The sequence below is a fragment of the Pygoscelis adeliae genome, unplaced genomic scaffold (assembly GCF_000699105.1).
Source record: "Pygoscelis adeliae isolate BGI_AS28 unplaced genomic scaffold, ASM69910v1 Scaffold515, whole genome shotgun sequence".
Classification (NCBI taxonomy): Eukaryota; Metazoa; Chordata; class Aves; order Sphenisciformes; family Spheniscidae; genus Pygoscelis; species Pygoscelis adeliae.
In genome coordinates this window covers 34,375-52,133 of record NW_008824720.1, presented here as the reverse complement: position 1 = coordinate 52,133, position 17,759 = coordinate 34,375, and the positions used below count along the sequence as shown (strand labels likewise).

General features: G+C 56.3%; 1 protein-coding gene across 1 annotated transcript in view; it reads right to left on the bottom strand.

Moving 5' to 3' along the window:
- CHD5 (chromodomain helicase DNA binding protein 5) overlaps positions 1 to 17,759 on the bottom strand; it is a 30,620-nt gene that overhangs the window by 5,358 nt on the left and 7,503 nt on the right. The window contains exons 6-29 of the mRNA XM_009323225.1: positions 17,311 to 17,435; positions 15,415 to 15,538; positions 13,300 to 13,466; positions 12,997 to 13,215; positions 12,010 to 12,219; positions 11,699 to 11,910; positions 10,032 to 10,163; positions 9,348 to 9,456; positions 8,869 to 9,060; positions 8,583 to 8,783; positions 8,039 to 8,176; positions 7,343 to 7,464; positions 6,567 to 6,740; positions 5,678 to 5,819; positions 5,332 to 5,463; positions 4,690 to 4,807; positions 4,047 to 4,171; positions 2,950 to 3,181; positions 2,734 to 2,859; positions 2,425 to 2,597; positions 1,519 to 1,693; positions 934 to 1,026; positions 368 to 456; positions 35 to 168 (exon numbers count right to left, since the gene is read on the bottom strand). Of these exons, the coding sequence (XP_009321500.1) occupies positions 35 to 168; positions 368 to 456; positions 934 to 1,026; positions 1,519 to 1,693; positions 2,425 to 2,597; positions 2,734 to 2,859; positions 2,950 to 3,181; positions 4,047 to 4,171; positions 4,690 to 4,807; positions 5,332 to 5,463; positions 5,678 to 5,819; positions 6,567 to 6,740; positions 7,343 to 7,464; positions 8,039 to 8,176; positions 8,583 to 8,783; positions 8,869 to 9,060; positions 9,348 to 9,456; positions 10,032 to 10,163; positions 11,699 to 11,910; positions 12,010 to 12,219; positions 12,997 to 13,215; positions 13,300 to 13,466; positions 15,415 to 15,538; positions 17,311 to 17,435 (3,664 nt within the window). The remainder of the gene's footprint in view (positions 1 to 34; positions 169 to 367; positions 457 to 933; positions 1,027 to 1,518; positions 1,694 to 2,424; positions 2,598 to 2,733; positions 2,860 to 2,949; positions 3,182 to 4,046; positions 4,172 to 4,689; positions 4,808 to 5,331; positions 5,464 to 5,677; positions 5,820 to 6,566; positions 6,741 to 7,342; positions 7,465 to 8,038; positions 8,177 to 8,582; positions 8,784 to 8,868; positions 9,061 to 9,347; positions 9,457 to 10,031; positions 10,164 to 11,698; positions 11,911 to 12,009; positions 12,220 to 12,996; positions 13,216 to 13,299; positions 13,467 to 15,414; positions 15,539 to 17,310; positions 17,436 to 17,759) is intronic.

The following is a 17,759-nucleotide window of genomic DNA, read 5'->3' as shown; positions in this document are numbered from 1 at the left end:
ATGCCCCGCCCTGCCGCCCCGGGCCCCCCTGTACCTGAACCCCTTCTCCCTCTTTCCTCGCAGATCCCGCCCCAGCCAGTGAGAGTTGAAGGCATCCTGGGGCGGCATGCCCCAACGCATGATAGCGTTCAGGAAAGCCTTGCGCTGGCGGGCATTGAAGCCGAGAACCTGCAGGGAGCGGAGGTGTTTCCTGGGATCACAATGCAGCCTCGGAAGCGTTTGGCGTCTCGGAGCCTCGCGGCCGTTACGGGCATGCTGGACCAGGACTAATGTGCTGGTGACTCAGCATGGAGGAGTCCAGCCCGCGAGCCCAGGGCAGCCCTGGCACAACTGCATCAGACGTGCTCTGGCTGAGGCTGACACTCACCTCGATATTCCCCCCAACTCTTGCCAGCAAAGGAGGGAGAGGCTGGTCCCGGTCGCTCTTCAGCTGTCTCCGGGATTGTCTTCTGCCACCTAGAGTCAAGCAGCCTCAGTGATGGATGGGCCCAGGCAGCGAGGAAAGACGGCCAAAGTGCTCACGTGCCTCAAGCTCCCTGCACTCCCTCCCAACGGGAACAGAACCCGGGCAGAGCAGCAGCCCGGGCTGCAAAGTCCCTTCCACCCATCCCGCTGGCCTTCCTGAGCCAGGATGCTCTTCTGCCCTTACCAGGCAAGGGGCTACCATACCTGTTCCTCCTGTGGAGGAAGTTCCTCCCCATCCTTCCACCGTGAGGACCAGAGCAAGGTCCTGCGGTGGCCAGTGATGGAAAGAGCCGGTTGCCATCCCTGCCCCGGGAATCTCCTCACCTGGCAGGCCAGTGGGGATGCCTCCCCCTGAATGGAGGCCCAGAAGCACGCCAGTCCCTCCAACCCAGATGTTTCTGCTGCACCTGAGTGCCAGGGGCTTCCCGCAGAGCAAAATCCCGTGGAGTATCAAACGCATTAACTCACTCTGACCTTCTGGCCTCTCTTCAAAGTCTTCATCCTCATCCTCGGAGCCAATGGAGTACTCCGACTGGTTGTCAGAGAGCTCATCCTGCCACTCTGCAGACCGCAAGGGAGGCCAGGTTAGAAGAGTGCCCAAGCAGTGGGACCCTGCCCAGGAGGGACATGCAGGACAGGCGAGAGTCTGCCTGCAGCCGCAATGGGCATCCACCGCCGGGCAGCCAGAGAGAAGGACACAACAAGCAGGAAATCACATTCTCAGATTTTCCAAAATTAGTATTCTCCTATACAGAAAAAACCCAATTTGAAATATTTTGCCCACAGACATGTTTTTCCTAAATTCTTCTGGCAAAAACAGAGTTTACAGACCAAAAAATAAAAAAATCTTTGAAGAATTTCTACCCTGGAAAGTTCAGGAACGTGGGAAGCACAGAGCCATGCAGTCTACCAAACTGCAGAGGAATGCCAAGCAAACCACACCGCAGCCAGTATGTCTATCAGGGAACCTGTTTGTGCAGCTTTTCAGGGCCAGCCCGCAGGGCCTGCTGTCCGCCCCAAGCCCGGCCAGGAGCCGAGCGGCCGCAGCCGTACCTTGGTCCTCCTGCGAGGCGTCGTTGTAGTTGACCTGCTTGCGGATTCTCTTCCCTTTCCCCAAGTTCCGGGCCAGATCTTCCTGCTGCTGCTCATAGTGGTGCCGCAGCAGCTTCTCCCAGTAGTCAGGGTCCACATTCTCCTCTTGCTTGATGATCTCACGTTCCACCTCCTCCTGCAAAGCAAGAGGCAAGAGGCTTGAGATCGGGCAGCCACAGACCTGCCCGCATCGCCCCACTGCCTGTCGTCTAACGGCGCTCCCGGGCAAGAGGGAGGGAGAACACCGAGCCACTGGCTGGAATTTGGCTCCTGGCTCTCTGCCCAAACATACTGACCTCGGTGCAAGGTTGCCAAAGGGCCAAGACAACCTCCCACCCAGAAAGAGCTCCTCCAAACACTAGCATCCATCCCGCCCTGCAGTGCCTGCGCTCACATCAAGGGAAAAACTACAGATCTGCAGAGGCCTCCCAGAACAGCAGCCTACTATCCGCTTCATCAACAGATGAAGGAAATCAGTCAGTCAGCTACTGGGAAAACAAACAGCAGCAGCGCGGTACATAAGCAGCACCATGCCCGTTCCCAGTCTGCAGGGGAAGGGCCTTCAGAAGGACAGAAGAAGGCGCCTACGGATGCTTTGATCGAAATGAGGTCCTGTGACAACAGGGACAGAGCCCGGCTTGCACCGTGAGCTGCACAGGACAACTGTGCTTCCTCTGCCTGCAGCCAGTCCCATCAGCCCCGGGACCCCCAGGTCTGGAACAATCTACAGCAGTCGTTGATAGAGAGCAGGGAGGAGTCCTGCCCCGCACCGAAACACTCGCAGGAACAGGAAAGGGAGGGGAAGAACAGCCAACAGAGGGATGTACAAAGAGGTGCGATCGTAAGACATGATACTAATCACATTACCACACCGTCCTCTTCTCTCACAACATACTGGGCCACTTTAAAGGAGCTGAGATACTCGTTCATGTTCTGCAGCTCCGTGTCATCAGTCGCATCCTGGTTTCGGTCCAGAAGCTTCGAGATGGCAGCATCATCGTAGTGGATCACACTGCTGTCATCCACATCCTTATTGTCACCTGGAGGGCAAAGCGAGGGGAATAGAAGCACAAATCACCGTGCTGGGGAGAGCCTGCTCCCAGAGCCAGGCGAGCTCAGGTTGGGCACAGGGCCAGGGAGGGGGACAGGTCGCCCCAACAAGGGGGGGCTACACACCTGGTGGGGTGCCACCGTGCTTTTTTTTCATGCCAGGAGGCACTGCACCCCCTTTGGTTGACAGCGTGTCAGAGAAAGGGGTGACAGCATCTGGCATGGTGATCCGCTGTCCCTGAGACACCATGCCTGTGGGCGTGAGAAGAGGAGAATGAGCCCCAGTAGCTCAGACAGGGACCCACCTCACACGGAGCATCCCCAGCGCCTTCCTGACCGCACCTTCCACATCATCCTTGAAGAGCTCTTCTGTCCCAAACTTGAGGATGTCGTCCAGCTCTTGCTTGGTCATGGAGCCTGACTTGGAGCCGAGCCCCGGGCGGACCACCAGGTGGGTGAGCATCATCTTCCTTTTGGCCACCTGGGTGATGCGCTCTTCAACGGAGGCTCTGGTCACAAAGCGGTAGATCATCACCTTCTTGTTCTGCCCAATGCGGTGAGCTCTGCTGAACGCCTGTGGGCAGAGAACGAAGCTGTCGAGGGCAGCACCACACTGCGCCGGCCGAGGGGTCCGAGTTTCTCACTCCTCCAGGGTGCACAAAGGCACCGTGAGGGCAAGGCTGAATTCAGCATTCAGGCTGCTGCGGGGCGGTGGAGCGAGAGGGGCTCCTCAGAGCCAACCTGAACGCGCTGGCCCCCTCCACTGACTGCAGGCAAGCCAGCTTCCCCACGTAGGCCCCTAACTGAAAGGTCTGAAGGCAGGCAGCAAGGACATGTTCCCCCTAGGAACCCTCCGGCTGCAGATTCACCAGGCCCGCGACGGCTCCTTCACCGCCCTGCACCAGCACATCCTCTTGCCTAGGACCCAGGGAAAGGAAACGCTGGCACAAACGGAGGGCAACAGCAGATGTAGCTTTGGAGAGGACCTTCTCCCAGCCAGGGAGCATGGGAGGGATTCACATTTCTCTTCACTTTTCCATTACTTTCAGAGGCATTGGCTGCTTGCCCGCTCCAGCTGCCATTTCCCGTTGGCGGTCAGTCCTTGGCTAGGGTCCGCCCCGGGCTTTTGGAAACGCAAGTGGAAGCTCCCAAAAAGAGGAGGAGACACCTGGTTGTGAACAAGCAGCAGGAGAAAGCAAGAAGCCCGTGGAAGACAACTGGTTTTACGTGCCAGGTCTCTCCCACGCCACAGACAGGCCGGGGTGAGGCTGGTGGATGCAGGAAGGGGGCTCCTGAGCAGAAATGCACCCCATAAATCCTGCAGAAAGGGTCGGCAGCTCTCGAGAGGAGAGACCGACTTCCCTGTGCAGGGTGTGCAAACAGAGGGCAGAGCCAGAAAGGTACTTACTATATGGGAAGGAAAAGGAAAAGTCAGAAACCTGGATGTCATTGTGGGGATTCCAGTCAGAATCATAAATAATGACTGTGTCGGCCGTAGCAAGGTTTATGCCCAGACCGCCGGCTCGGGTGGAGAGGAGAAAGCAGAACTGCTGAGCACCAGGAGCTGAGAAAGACAAACCCACAGGTGGCAAACGGTGAGACAGAAAGGAGCACGACTTACACAGAAAGGTGCAGTACTGCGCTTTAAGTATAAAACAGGGGGAACCATCAGTCTAAGCCAACAAGCAACAGGCAGGGAAGGCAAGGAGTGAAAATACATCGTTCCCTGGGAACCAGTTACTGGAGAAAATGCAGCTCCAGAGCCGAAGGGGAAGCTCTGCCGTCTACTGAGGCCTTGAAGGGAAATGCTGGAGTCCCTCAAACTAAGCAGCCTGCCGTTAGCACGGTCCAGGTTCACTGTGGGACACGACTCAGGGGCTTAACAACGCAGTCCAGGCAGCCCGTGCTGTGCCTCAGGAAGCTGGATCTGACAGCGCGGCACAACCGACGCGCAGGCAACCCCACGCCACCTGTCCTGCGGGTGAGCCGGGGCTCCCGGGCACAGCCCGGCAACCCCACCGCTGGCTGCGTGCTGCAAATCCACCCCGCGCCCTTTCCTCGGCAAGGCAGAAACGCGAGTACCGTTAAACCTGTCTATGGCCTCCTGGCGAAGGCCGCCGGTGATGCCCCCGTCTATCCGCTCATACTTGTAGCCTTCGTACTCCAGGAAATCCTCCAGCAAGTCCAGCATCTTCGTCATCTGCAGGGCAAGGCGACCCTGGCACGAGCGGCTCTGCACGGCCCTGCTCCCCGCCTCCCCTCGCATACCCCGGGGACCTGCCCTGCCCCAGCGGGGACCTGCCCTGCCCCGGCCGGGCCCGTGCCCGCAGCCCAGAGGCCAAGGTGGCAGCGGTACCGCCAACGGCAGAGTACGACCGACAGGCAACTGCCAGAGGAGCAACACTCACGCCTCATCTTCTAGGGGCAGCTTTGCCAGCACGAGGGAACCGTGTCTGAGCAGCCCTCCCCGAAGGGGAGCACTATCACCATTATCTCCTCTTTATCCATAGATAAAAAGAGGTCTTAAATATTACAGGGAGTCCCTCAGGAGAGAGCTGGGACACAGTCCATCCACGGTGACTGCCACAGCTGCCACGCTATCTGGGGAATAAGCTGTCACCAGCTCTTCCACCTATCTCTATCTGTTCCTAGCACAAAATTCTCATACAGAACAAAAAAAGTCCTTTAAAAATTTATTTATTATTAATCCTTCCCTACGCTCACCTGGGAGAAGATCAGAACTCTGTGACCCCCATCCCGTAACTTCTTCAGCATCTTTTGAAGCAGCATCAGTTTCCCAGAAGATTTGACCAAATAATGCCCATCATAGGATCCATTGGGCAGAACCGGGGCCTCCTGTGAAGGCACCCTCGTTAGCCTCTTGGAGGACAACACTCGTTAACTTCAAAGAGAAATTCACATGCATTTCAAAGACAAATTCCTTGTATGAAACCACTTGCATGAAAACCCACACCATTAACCAAAGCAAGATCACGGAAACAGTCCCCACCGACGGCTTACACACAATATTTTGAGAAATGTCTCCATGGTGCAAATACAGTTGACGTACAACCGCCGCCACAGGAAAGAGGTACGGGTGATTACAGCACTTCTTCAGGTCCATCATGATGTTGAGCAGCGAGACCTGGTTCCCACCACCTTTCGAATTCAGGGCTTCGAAATTCCTCGTCAGTATGAACTTGTAGTACTTCCTGCAGGAACAGGGATGGGACAGACACACTTGTAATTCGGCCAGATGTGGGACTGGCATAAGCAGGAATTAAGCACCGAATTAAACCCCACTCACGTCACTTCAAAAGGGACATTTGGACGTTTTTAGAAGTGACGGTTCAGTGCCCTCAGCCCGGGGCTGGGTTTATTCAATTGCTCTGTGGATATCACAGCCCCTGCAAGTGGGACAGACTCAGGGGCACAGTGGCTCGGAACGCTACCCGCTGCTGGGTGTAAACTGAGCCTTGCCCAATGTGCCGGGAAGAAGCGACATGCCCTTCCCTGGAAACCCCCAATCTTGGCAGAAGATGCCTCTGAAGCTGAGCAAGTCAGCCCAGAACAAACGGAGCTGAGCAAGCATCCCCTGGGGCAGCAGTGATGCTCCAGACTGACGCCAGGCAAGCCTGGTGCCCCGGTGCCGAGAACAGGAGAAGTGGGTTCAGCCTCAGTGTTTTCTCTGTGCCCCCCAGAACTAGCAGAGCCACGCTGACAGCCTGCCACGCATTAAATGCTTCCCACTGAGCAGCCAGGACTGCACGGAGCCCAATTTAACCAGGCTGAACGCGCTCCCCAGTGAGACATAAAGCGCTCCAGCTCTTCCCGCAGCAGGCCTGAGGACAGCGGGGTGCCTCTGTCCTGTCGAACCCCACTGACACCCCACCGTGCTGCAGATGAGGCGGGGTGAGGGAAGCCAGCCACCCCGGGGGAGCTGCGTTGGAATTACTCACTTCTGCATCTGGCTCAGTTCCACTCTCACGATCAGCTCTGTCTTGGCCGGCATGTTCTTGAACACATCTGCCTTGAGCCGCCGCAGCATGTGGGGACCCAGCAGATCATGGAGCTTTTTGATCTGGTCCTCCTTGGAGATGTCTGCAAACTCCTCCAGGAACCCCTCCAGGTTACTGTGAAAGCAGCCAGAACCACACAGTGCTGAGCAATAATGGGACACGCGAGAGCAAAGATATCTGTTTCTTTATGACTTAGAAACAAGGGCAGAGCTCTCATGGTATACGATGAGGTAACGCTCCCATGCCTGTATCCGAGCAGAGCAAAAGCCAGACTGAGGAGCTGCACTGATGGCTGAGGGGAAATTTGCACTAAATGCACCAATACGAGGTCTGAACAAGTTGCCCAAAGTACCTCTGTCTCCTCAGAGAGAGGGAGGAGAAGGCAGATTTCAGTTCCTCAAGCACAACTCTCCTGGCCGATAGCAAGGCAATAGCTACCCACAGGACCCAAAAAGCAGTAGTCCACGGGAATAAATTTGGGGTTACATAAAATGCATGGGTAGCTGCTATGACAAACCATGGGGGCCATGTGCTTTGCCATCTGCCTGCCGGCGCAGATCAGTGACACTGGCACAGCAGTAACTGGATCCAGGCACCCCCACACAGACAGGAGCCTCAGGAAACTCGAAAACCTCTGCTGAGCCACCCCGCTGGGCGGCAAGAGACCAGGTCCTGACTGCTCTCCCTTTTCAGAGCGGGGAACTAGTGCAACTTACTTAAACCTCTCGGGAGTCAGGAAATTGAGCAGGTGGAAGAGCTCTTCCAAGTTGTTCTGGAGCGGAGTCCCGGTGAGCAGCAGCTTGTAATCGATCTTGTAGCTATTTAATACTCTAAAGAACTGTGAAAAGAAATGAGGTTAGGTGAAAAGAGCTCAGAGGAGCCGACTACTCATCTGGGGACTCTGCAGATTGTGCACACGGGGACTCAGCAGCGACCTCTCCCTGCCGCCAGGCACGCAGAGCAGACCACAGCTTACATGTCCTTCTCTGAGCCATCCCCATCAAGCACAGGCAGCAATCCTGAATGTCCTTGGGTCACACCGCCTGCCTCACCCTGCGCTGGGGACTGTGTGAAGGTCCCAGGGGCCAGAGGCTGCATTAGCCTCAGGTAAAGGGGAGAGGAAGGAGAGGGATCAATTCCCTTCCATGACAGCCCATCAAAGGACTGTCAGGTTGCCAGGCAGGCAGCGAGGCTGCCACCTCTTCCACTGCTGAAGGATTATTAATGCCAGAGGATGTTAAAGAGAGCAAATCCACCGAAACACGGGTCCCAGACAGAGCCTGTGCGAGGCGAGGACATCTTCTGCCTCTCAGGGAGGAAAGCACGTAGCAGCAGATTGCCAGTGCTGGGGTGTCATATCTTTGTGGCACAAGCCGCACCACAAAAATCAATCACAAACATCCGCTACCTACTTTGGACTGGTTGTTCTTCAGCCTGTGCGCTTCATCCACCACCAGACAGGCCCACTCTATGGAGCCCAGCACCGCCTGGTCAATAGTGATCAGCTCATAGGAGGTGAGCAGGACATGGAACTTGATCTGGGCTTCCTTCTGGAGGAGCAGAGGGAGAGAAAAGCCTGGATAAGAGAGCCGGGAACAGGACGGCCTCCACCTTTGCTGCTGCTGGACGGGACCCAAGGAGAAAATGGGGGGCTGCCTGCACTGCACTGCACTGCACAGCACCAGCAGCAGGGCTGAGGCATGAGTCGTGCCAGCAGAAAATCTATACCCATCTGAATGTTAGAACCAAGTAGGGGACTACAGAAACAGAAAAGGGTCTGGCAGAAGTCTTTAAAGCTCAGCACAGATCTCCTGCATTTGCAAACAGTGCCAGCTTCCCTCTTTGGAAAACGCCTGATTAGGGACCTAACCAACTCCCTCTCCAGGTCAAATTCTGCTCTTTCCTGGTGGTTACTGATGGTTAAAGTACTGGGTAGGGCACAGACTTAGCTCCCACCTTCATCCGGAAGACCTTCTTTCCACTCCGGATGGCGTTGTCTTCAAAAGAAAACTCATTTTCCCGGATGACCGACCGGCTTTCTTTGTCCCCCGTGTAGGTCACGACGTAGAAGTCGGGTGCCCACATCTCAAACTCGCGCTCCCAGTTGATGATGGTGGAGAGAGGGGCGCTGACCAGATACGGCCCTTTTGAGTGGCCCTGCTCGGGGAGACAAAGTCCAAGCTGTTCTCCCTGTACCAAGCAGCTCTCAGCCACCTTGGGGACTGCTGGATGCTCCACTCACCTCCTTGTACAGGGAATACAAGAACACAATAGTCTGCACAGTCTTCCCCAGCCCCATCTCGTCGGCCAGGATTGTATCTGTCCCTTGGGCCCAGGAAAATCTCAGCCAGTTTAGCCCTTCCAGCTGGTAAGGATGGAGCGTGCCTCCCGTGGCATCAATGTACCACGGCTGCTTGTCAAACTTCACTGTAGGCTGAAAAGAGAGAGAGACAACGCAAAGCAGTGAGAACTAACTCCCCCTCCTTTCTCTGTGACCAAGCACATCCCTCTTTAGCCTTGTGACACCTAACAGTCCCAAAAGAGATGGAGACATGGTCCCCAGCACAGCACAGCCCTCAGGCTCCTCACAGCGAAGCCACCCCAGAGCTTTGAATGAAAAAAGACAGGAAGGAACTAGAGGAGAAAAATGTAACAGGATGGGGTGGCCTCCCTCTCTCTGGGCTCACACACCGTTGTGCTGCCCCCACCATTCTCACTCACATCCACGAGAGGCGTTTCTGGAGGCTTTTCCAGCTTCTCCTCTTTCAGCTTTTTCCCTTTCTTGTTCAGCTTCTTCAGAGGGCGCGTGTCCTCCCCCAGCATCAGCTCCCTGCAACAGCCAGTGCGCATCAGGAAAAGGCAGGTGGGCATTCCTCTCCCAGTCCCCAAACTGAGGGACAGAAACGCCTCTCAAACTCCACTGCCTTTTCCCTACGGGAGCTTTTCTGGCCCAGTTAGCACAGGCACTCAGGGAGTGTTAATCTTCCCCTCCCAACAGTCCATGCATCATCATCTAAAATGAAGAACAGCAATCTCATCAGAGTACTGTGGTTTTCCCCCAAAACAGACAGGCAGCAGCGCCATGGAGCCGCCCTGAAGTGCAGTGAGACCACAAATATTCTGGCAGTATAAACATAGGGGAAGGGGAGCACAGGCTGGAAAACAACAGGTAGGCAGGATTTCCCAGCAGCCCTGAAATGGCACTTCAGGGGGGCCAGCTTTCCAAAAGTGCTCAGCCACTGCTCTCTGAAGAGAGGTCCCTGCGAGTAGTGCCAGTATGTTCAAAAGGGGGACACCTACGAGTCCCCGGTTGTCCCAAACGCCGGCGCAGGCTGCCTCAGCTCTGCCTGGCTCTCCCAGGCTGCGGCAGCCCGGCTGCGGTTCCACCACCCGGCTGGCCCGTACCTGTGGTTCCAGTAGAGGTGTTTGAGGTTTTCATAGTATGGGATGTCTATCTCGTCGATCTCCCAGGTGCACTGGTCGTACGGCAGGTCTTTCCACTTGATCAAGTAATGGATGTCTCCCTTTTTATCAAAGCTGTAACGCAGGGCACAAAAAGCCTGTCAGTGAAATGACACTCAACCCCTGGGAAGGAGCTAGCCATAACCTGCTTCCACAAAACTGGATGCTTCATCCTCTGCTCTTACCTACAGACCACGACATCCAAGCAGAGGTAGAAAAACATAAAGAAAGTATTGACACTTTCCAGCAGAAATGCCTATTAATCTGCTGTGTGTGTTCAATCATTGTGTGTGTTCAATCATTTAAAGAGCAGCTTTAAAGGCTGCTCTTCCATTCCACTGAACAACTTCGTTTTCCTGTTTTACCGGGACTGGATGAATTCCAGCAGTCACCCTCTTTCTCCTGCAGCATTCACTGCTCTATGAAGTTTTGCTTACACTGAAAAATGAATAAACACACTACCGAGTCTGATTATATGCCTACAGGGAAAAAACCCTTGCCTTATTAGCAGACAATGTAAAGCTTGCATGAAAATTAGCCAGGCAGCTTTGTTTATTTTCTGCCAAGCAGCCTTCAAGCAGAGTTGCTGCTTGAAATTTCAAGTTGCCACTTGAAACATAGAAATTCAACAAAAAGGTGTCTCTAGCCGCTCAATGTAAAAAAAAAACCATCTGCACAGCACATTTCATACGCAGGAAATTTCTTCCACAGAAAAGAAACACAAATGTCAAGGCTTCGTAAGGGAGTGAGGCACCTGCTCAAACTCCTTTCCTTGGCCCCATCCGTATCAGCATCAGGGGAGGTAAGCGGGAATAACGTACCTCTCGGGTGCAAGTAGTACACAAATCCCTGCTGGTGCCTCACCTTTGACGTGAGTGCAGAGGGGGCGCATGGTTTCTGAGAGGAACAAATGACCTACACGGGAACAGGCTGCTGTTCCAAAGTAGTTTAGGTGAGCGGCAGCAGCCGCAGGGCACAGTCGATGGAAGCGAGAGCCATCACCGGGTCACAGCAGAAATTTACAGAATGATTAGGCTGTAACAGGGACCCAAACAGTATGTCTGAAAAGAGTGGAACAACTCTGTGCATCCACCTTTGGGAAAGTTTACTATCTCTATTTTTAACATGCAGTGTAGTAGAAATGAAAATAAGGAAGGCATTGATTCACTGCTGGCCTTGGCTTCACCTCAGGAACAAACCTCCAAGGCGACAGAAACCTCAAAACAAGCCAGCAGCTGAAATTCCACCAGCCCGAGATTTTGGCTTTGCAGAAGGACGGCAAGAACTCCCCGGCCCCGGGGGGGAAGAACTCAGCCGAGCACAGAAATCCCGCAGCAGGCAGTCCCAGAGGCTCAGCTAACCATGTAAACTGTCCATGTGAGAGCTGTGCACGAAGGGAAAACCCGCAGAGAGCACAGACCCACAGCTCAAAGCTTCATCTGCAGAACTCACAGGGGTCCCGGGGAGCGCAGCAGGGCTCACCCTTGCTGTTTCCCTCCCTGGCTTGCAACGGCATCGCTCAGCGCCAACACTACCAGGGGCTCAGGCACCCTGGTACTTGCCTTTCCATGGCCCGTTCACGCGCCCCAGCCCCGCACGCGGCTCCTCACCTGTGGTTCAGGATGCGGTGGATCATCATCCACTCGGGCTTGATGCCGTAGCGGTAGAACCGCTCCTCCATCTTGGCGTACTGTGGGTCTTTGTTCTTCCGCTTCTCCCTCTGGCTGTCCTCGTCCCCAGAGCCGTAGTCGAAGGCTGGCGGCTCATCCATGTCGTTCTTCCGTTGGTAGTTGCGGTACATCACGGTGTGGTAGAGCTCCAGCTGCGCCAGGAGGGAGCCGCGCTCAGCCCACGGGCGGTGGGGCAGCGGGCTGGGCAGGAGCACGACAACGACGAGGTCAACAACAACGCGCTGGCTCACCTGCAGCTCCTTGACCCAGGAGCAGTGCCAGTAGGAGAGGCCTGCCCACTTCACGAAGAACTCGCGCTCCGGGATCCCCTCCAGCACCTTCGGCGGGGGGAGAGCCAGCTCTGCGTCTGGGGCGGGCAGCACGGGCAGGAGCGGGGCGGCCGGTGGCTCCTTCCAGGCCCAGTGCAGGATGCGTTGGACTTTGCCCTTCAAGGGAGGGCACTGGAGATAAAAAAAAGCAAACAGGCAAGAGCACAGAGTTTAAGGTGAGCCCCTGTCATGGACCGCGGGGAGGAGGGCAGACCTGGAGGGCAGCAGGGGGCTGCAGGAAGGGTGCTGGCACAGCCTGTGCTGAAAGCTGCTGCCAGAGGGAAAGCCCAGGGTGGAGAGCGACCGTGGATTCACCCCCGGCCATGGGGAGCCAAGCGTGGCAAACTGGGTGGCCTGAACGGTCCCAGACCCTGGCTGCATCTATCTCACCCCGCGAACACCGCCACCGCCCCTAGGCGCAGGCAAAGCGCTGCCCAGGTCCTGGGCAGAGCTACTCATTTGTTACCTCTAACGGGGCGGACAGAAAGGAGGCAGTGAGGGTGCGGGGGGCGGGCGAAGGCTGGCCGGCGCAGGCATGCCCGCAAAGTGTCCGTGACACTGCTGCATCCCCCTCAGGGATGGCTCTTGCCACCAGGCAAGAAAGGCACCTCAACACAGGCCATGCATCAAACGGGGCTTGACATCCCATCTGAAAACTGGCAGGGAAGCCGCCAGCCAGCAATCCCCACGGGGAGACCACGCAGGAGGCAAAGCCGTCCAGGGCCCTCAGGTGCATGCGACCGGCAGCGATGCTCCTCCAGGGAGGGGGTTTGTGGCAGAGGGTAGGACACCGGCCCTGCAGCAGGGCACGGGGAGAGGGCACAAGGGGCAGTGGCGGCTGGGAGACCTGCTCCCAGGCCGGGCAGGTATGGGAGCAGGGACGGGGCGAGGAATGCTGGTAACACTCACTGTACAGCGAGGGCAGAGCCATTCACCATTTGGTATTTCCGGCAGCGGCGGGTTCAGGCAGTGGAGGTGGTAGGAGGACGGGCAGGTGTCGCAGCACAGCAGCTCCCCTCCATCCTTACAGACCCGGCAGAACTCCATGTGGTCATCCTCCTCCTCCTCACCACCTTCCTCTTCTTCCTCCTCCTCCTCCTTCGGCTCCCACTGGATGCCCTCCTTCTCCTGGGGAAGCACAGCCAGCGTAACGCCGAGGGTTTCCTCCAGCCGCCCACCCGCCCACACCCACGGGGCCCCAACCCCACTCACGCAGTGGGGGCAGCTCCACTTGCCCTCGGGGGCCTTCTCCAGCTCGGGGTCCAGGCAGACGAGGTGGTAGGCGCGAGGACAGGTGTCGCACAGGATGATCTCCCCTCCCTGCTGGCACACCTCGCAGTAGTCCTGGTGGTCTGTCTCGTACCCGTCCCCTTCTTCGACTGCAAGCAAGGGACAGGCGTACAGTCAGAGGGACGGCAGAGCTGCCTGCTCTCCCGGGAGGGAACGGGACACTTGCTCCTGTACGATACAGTTAAGGAAATAAGGAAAGTGTTTCGCCTCAGACCCCTCCTGTTACGTCCCCCTACCTCTCTGTCCCTCAGCACCACAGTTCATCTTTGCACACAGCATCATCTCACCTCTGTCTCTCTTTCTCTCTCCACACTGTATCATCCTTTGGTTCCTTCAGGCTCTCAATGGAGAATGCCAGAACCTGGAGAGGTTGCAAGGGAGGCCAGTCAGAGAAACCTCCCCAGGTACCAGCGCCACCAACTGCAAACGCACCATGCAAGGGTGACACGGCCGAGGAGGAGGAGGAGGACTCCTCTCCTGGGACTACTCTGCTCTTCCTGGGTGCTCACTGGCGCAGAGACAGGAGCTCTCTCAAGTCAGCGCGGACAGGAAGAGGAAGGGAGGGACAAGGCCTTGCAAGCACCGGAACAGCTCGTCTCAATTCCCAGCTCTGCCACAAACTCCCGGCGCAGACCTCCGACCCTCCGCTCCTCCAGCACGCGGCAGGAGCTGCCCAGCTCCAGCACGAGGGCCCTTGTACAGCAACAAGCCGGGAGGAGAAGCGACGCCCTTCACACGCAAGACGTGGAGCCAGCCGGCCAGCCCTGCCTCGTCAACCGACAGGGAGGCTGGCCAGCATCACGCGCTAACTGTCCCCCAGCCCAGAAGCCGCCCTTCCATTTCTTGGAAGCAAAAACCCATCGGCAAAGCTAAGCCCAAGGATGCGCCTGGATCTGAAGCACTTGTCCGAACAAGGACACAAGGCAGAAAGGCAGCACGCGTCCTGCAGCAGCACAAGAGGCAGAGATGGCATGGGAAGCCGGGCAGGGCGGCACTGGGCCCCGGCAGCCCCTGTTGGCGCTTGGAGCTGGAGCAGGGCTTGGGGCGGCTCGGCGCAGGGGGGCTGCTCTCAACAACAGTGCAGGGATGGAGGTGCTATCGCGCTGAATCCACCCGCAGCCCTCTGCGAGGAAAGGGATGAAGGAATACACACACAAACATGGCCACGCAGCCACTGGGAGACCCCGACAGATGCTTTCCACCACCGTTCGCGCGCTTCCCTCTTCCTGCATCGCTACCACAGATCTACCGCCTGCCCGCTGCCTGATCGCATATCTCACGCAGACAAAAAGTCCCTCATCTTAACGCTCTCTCGCCGACAGCCTGCCCTACTCCGCTGGGAGCTTGCCACAAGCCATGTCTCTCCAGGGGCTGCTCCTCAGAAAATCACTTCCCCAGAAGCCCCACAAATTCTGGAACTTGGCTGCTATAGGACAAACCCTGGTGGGATCAGGGCAGGGCAGCAGGGTGCCAGCTGCCCACGCCGCCCGTGATGTGCCCCGGCGCCCAAAGAGCAGGTAGGGTCCTGGGACAGGCAGGGGGCTCAGCCACCCAGGGTGGCTGGGGCTGCGAGCAGGCAGCAAGACGGGGCAGGTGGGCTTTGCGAGCCACGGTACTGCGGCAAGGCAGAGCAGCGCAACCACAGCTCTCCCGAAGCAACTCTGAGTGGTGACACAGAGCTGGCTCGAGGGGAGAGGAGCCCCACGCAGTGGCTGATGGCCAGAGAGAGGCCCAGAGGGAAAGCTGACTGCGGATCGACGGAAAAGCCCCGGCACCGGGCTGCTCCGCCGGCACTGTGGGGGTGAGCCGGCGCCCCGTGGCGGGATCCGCTCACTGCCTTCTTGCAGGCACGAGCCCACCAGCAGCAGGGCTTGGACACCAAGAAAGCACCTCGCACTCCACACACACAGACAAGCACAAGCAAATCCTCTCCCACCGAGCCAGCGCCAGACAGCCTGGAGCTGCCAAGGCCAGGAAAGCACCATCTGAAGAAGGAAATCCAAACAGAACAGGAACAGAGTACAAAGGATGGCCTACTCCTCTTTTTCTTTCTCCTCCTCTTCCCTCTCTTCCCCAGGCCAGCCGAGCACTCGGAGCGCACTGAGGAGCTGTTGATGCTGGCGCTGTCAAAGTCAGATTCCTCCCGTTCCTCCTCTTCGCTCTGCAGAGGGGAAAACCAAAGCACACACAGTCCAAGCACTGGCATTGCAGCAGTCACTCCCAGACAACACCGCTCTGCAGCAGAACAAACCCCCAAAGACCCACATAAACCCGCGTGGGATCATCGACCAGCGGCTGAGCTCCTCAGGGCGCCCTCCTTTCTGCATGAATTGACTAGCCAGAGCAGCAGGGATGACAGCATGGCAAACACGCTCCTGGCACCGACAGACAGGGTTCACAGGAGTGTGTCACAAGGTGTTAGGAAGCAGGGAAATCTCCTCTATCAGATCGATGTCCCAGCCAGGCAATCAATCAGCATAGATCTGGACTGTCACTAGAGCCTGAAGGCAATTACCTTGCACTGCTCAGCACGGCGGCAGCTTGTCCAGTTCACAGCACCATCAAAGTGCAATCACTGAGCAAATCTCAGAGCACATTTAAAATACGTAAATCAACATGTCAAGTCCCTGACAAGAGGTGGGCTCCGGGTTTCCCCTGCAGCTTGCTGTGCCCGCTAACACAGAGCGCAGACATATTGCCCAGTGCAGCTGGCCAGGCACGTCAGGAAAGTCTCAGCATCTCACAGGCATCAGGCATCGCCCAGCTGCAACACCCTGCTGCTGTGACAATGTTATCGTGGGCGCAGACACCCGAAACAGAGACATGTGGGGGGACGACCCCCTACTCCCACTCCTGGGCAGTCAGGGGCCCCCTTCTCCACTGCTTGGCAGAACTTTGCTCCCTCTCTCTCTCGACACCCGTTTCGGCTTGTGTCAGCCTGTTTGTGTGCATGCATGTAGGCATTCACGCTTGACCTTCCTTATAACGTGAAAGGAGTTAAACAGGCCTGGCATTCAACGGCGTCAAAACATAACAACACATCTGAATTCTTTTTCTGGAGACTATTAATCGGGTGCTTAGCGCTCCAGCTGCAGGAGCAAGCCCAAGCTCTTTGTAACTTTCAGGAATGCGAATGCACAGATCTAGAGTGCACCTGGAGATGGGATGAATCTTCCGTGACGTGTGATTGAAAAAGTGCAGCAGCGAGTGGCTGCCTCGGATTGCTCCTTTCGCTTCAATCTCTGATGCACAAAGTCATTTACAACTTGTTATGTCAACTAGAACTAGAGAGTCAGTGAGCTCCAATAAGGGTGAACTAATGGAATTTTGATCAATATTATCAAGACCTACAAGAGTTCCACCCCTATTCAATAGTTATTTAAGAGATTTATTCTTTAAAGTGCTCTGCTGTTCTTTAAAACACACCTGATATTCATGTGCTGACAAGAGCATGGCACACAAACTGCAGTGGAGCCCTGATGCCATGCTCTTACTGGGAAGCTCTGGTACCCCTGGGCTATGCTGCGGGATCACAGATGCCAGGAGGCAGGCTATGCTAACGTAATTAAAGCATTTGATAATTCTCGTTGACATACGGTTCAGCTAGAGTGCAAGCCCTGAAGAATTCCTTTGCAAATGAAACCTGAAATGATGGCATTACCAACCTCATCACTGAAAGTAAATGTGATTATATGATTTTAGCAGAAATCACGCCCAGGCACAACGTCTTTACAAATCTGAGCCTGGACACAGCGCTCTATCAAAGGGATGAAGAAATGTGCTGACCGGAGACTGGCACCTCGTGGAGGGGCATGAACGAGACTGTGACACCCCTACACAAGGAAGGCTTCCAGGGGAGGGCTTGTCCCGGCATTTCCCTGCGGTGCCCACCGCACCGAAGGCCCCGTGCAGAAAGAGGCGGTGCACACTTACAGAGGAGCCCTTTTTCCTTTTGCTGGGGATTCCTCCAAACCGGAATTTCAAGCCTGCCATCTTTTTCCCCTTCCCTTTTTTCTTCCCGTCTTTGGAGCCCTTGATTTTCTTCCGCACACCTGGACCTGGAGAAACAGAAGACTTGTTTGGTACTCTACAAACAGCTGTCCCCCAAATCACCCCCCACCCCCAGCACAGGATTTACAGGGAAGATGAGAGAGCACTGGGGACCACGGGGAGCAGGGCAGCAGCTAGCACGATCCACAGAGCACGTCCTTTGGGGCAAAAGGCTGCAAGCCCAGACCCAGCGCTTGTGAAGAATCAGGGGAGGAAAGCATCTGCCCTGGGATCCAGGAGAGGGACTACAGCCCACGGACCACGGGGCTGCGAATACCAAACAGGGACTTAGGGGTCTGCAAGGCGGGGACAAAAGAGGCGGCCACGGAGAG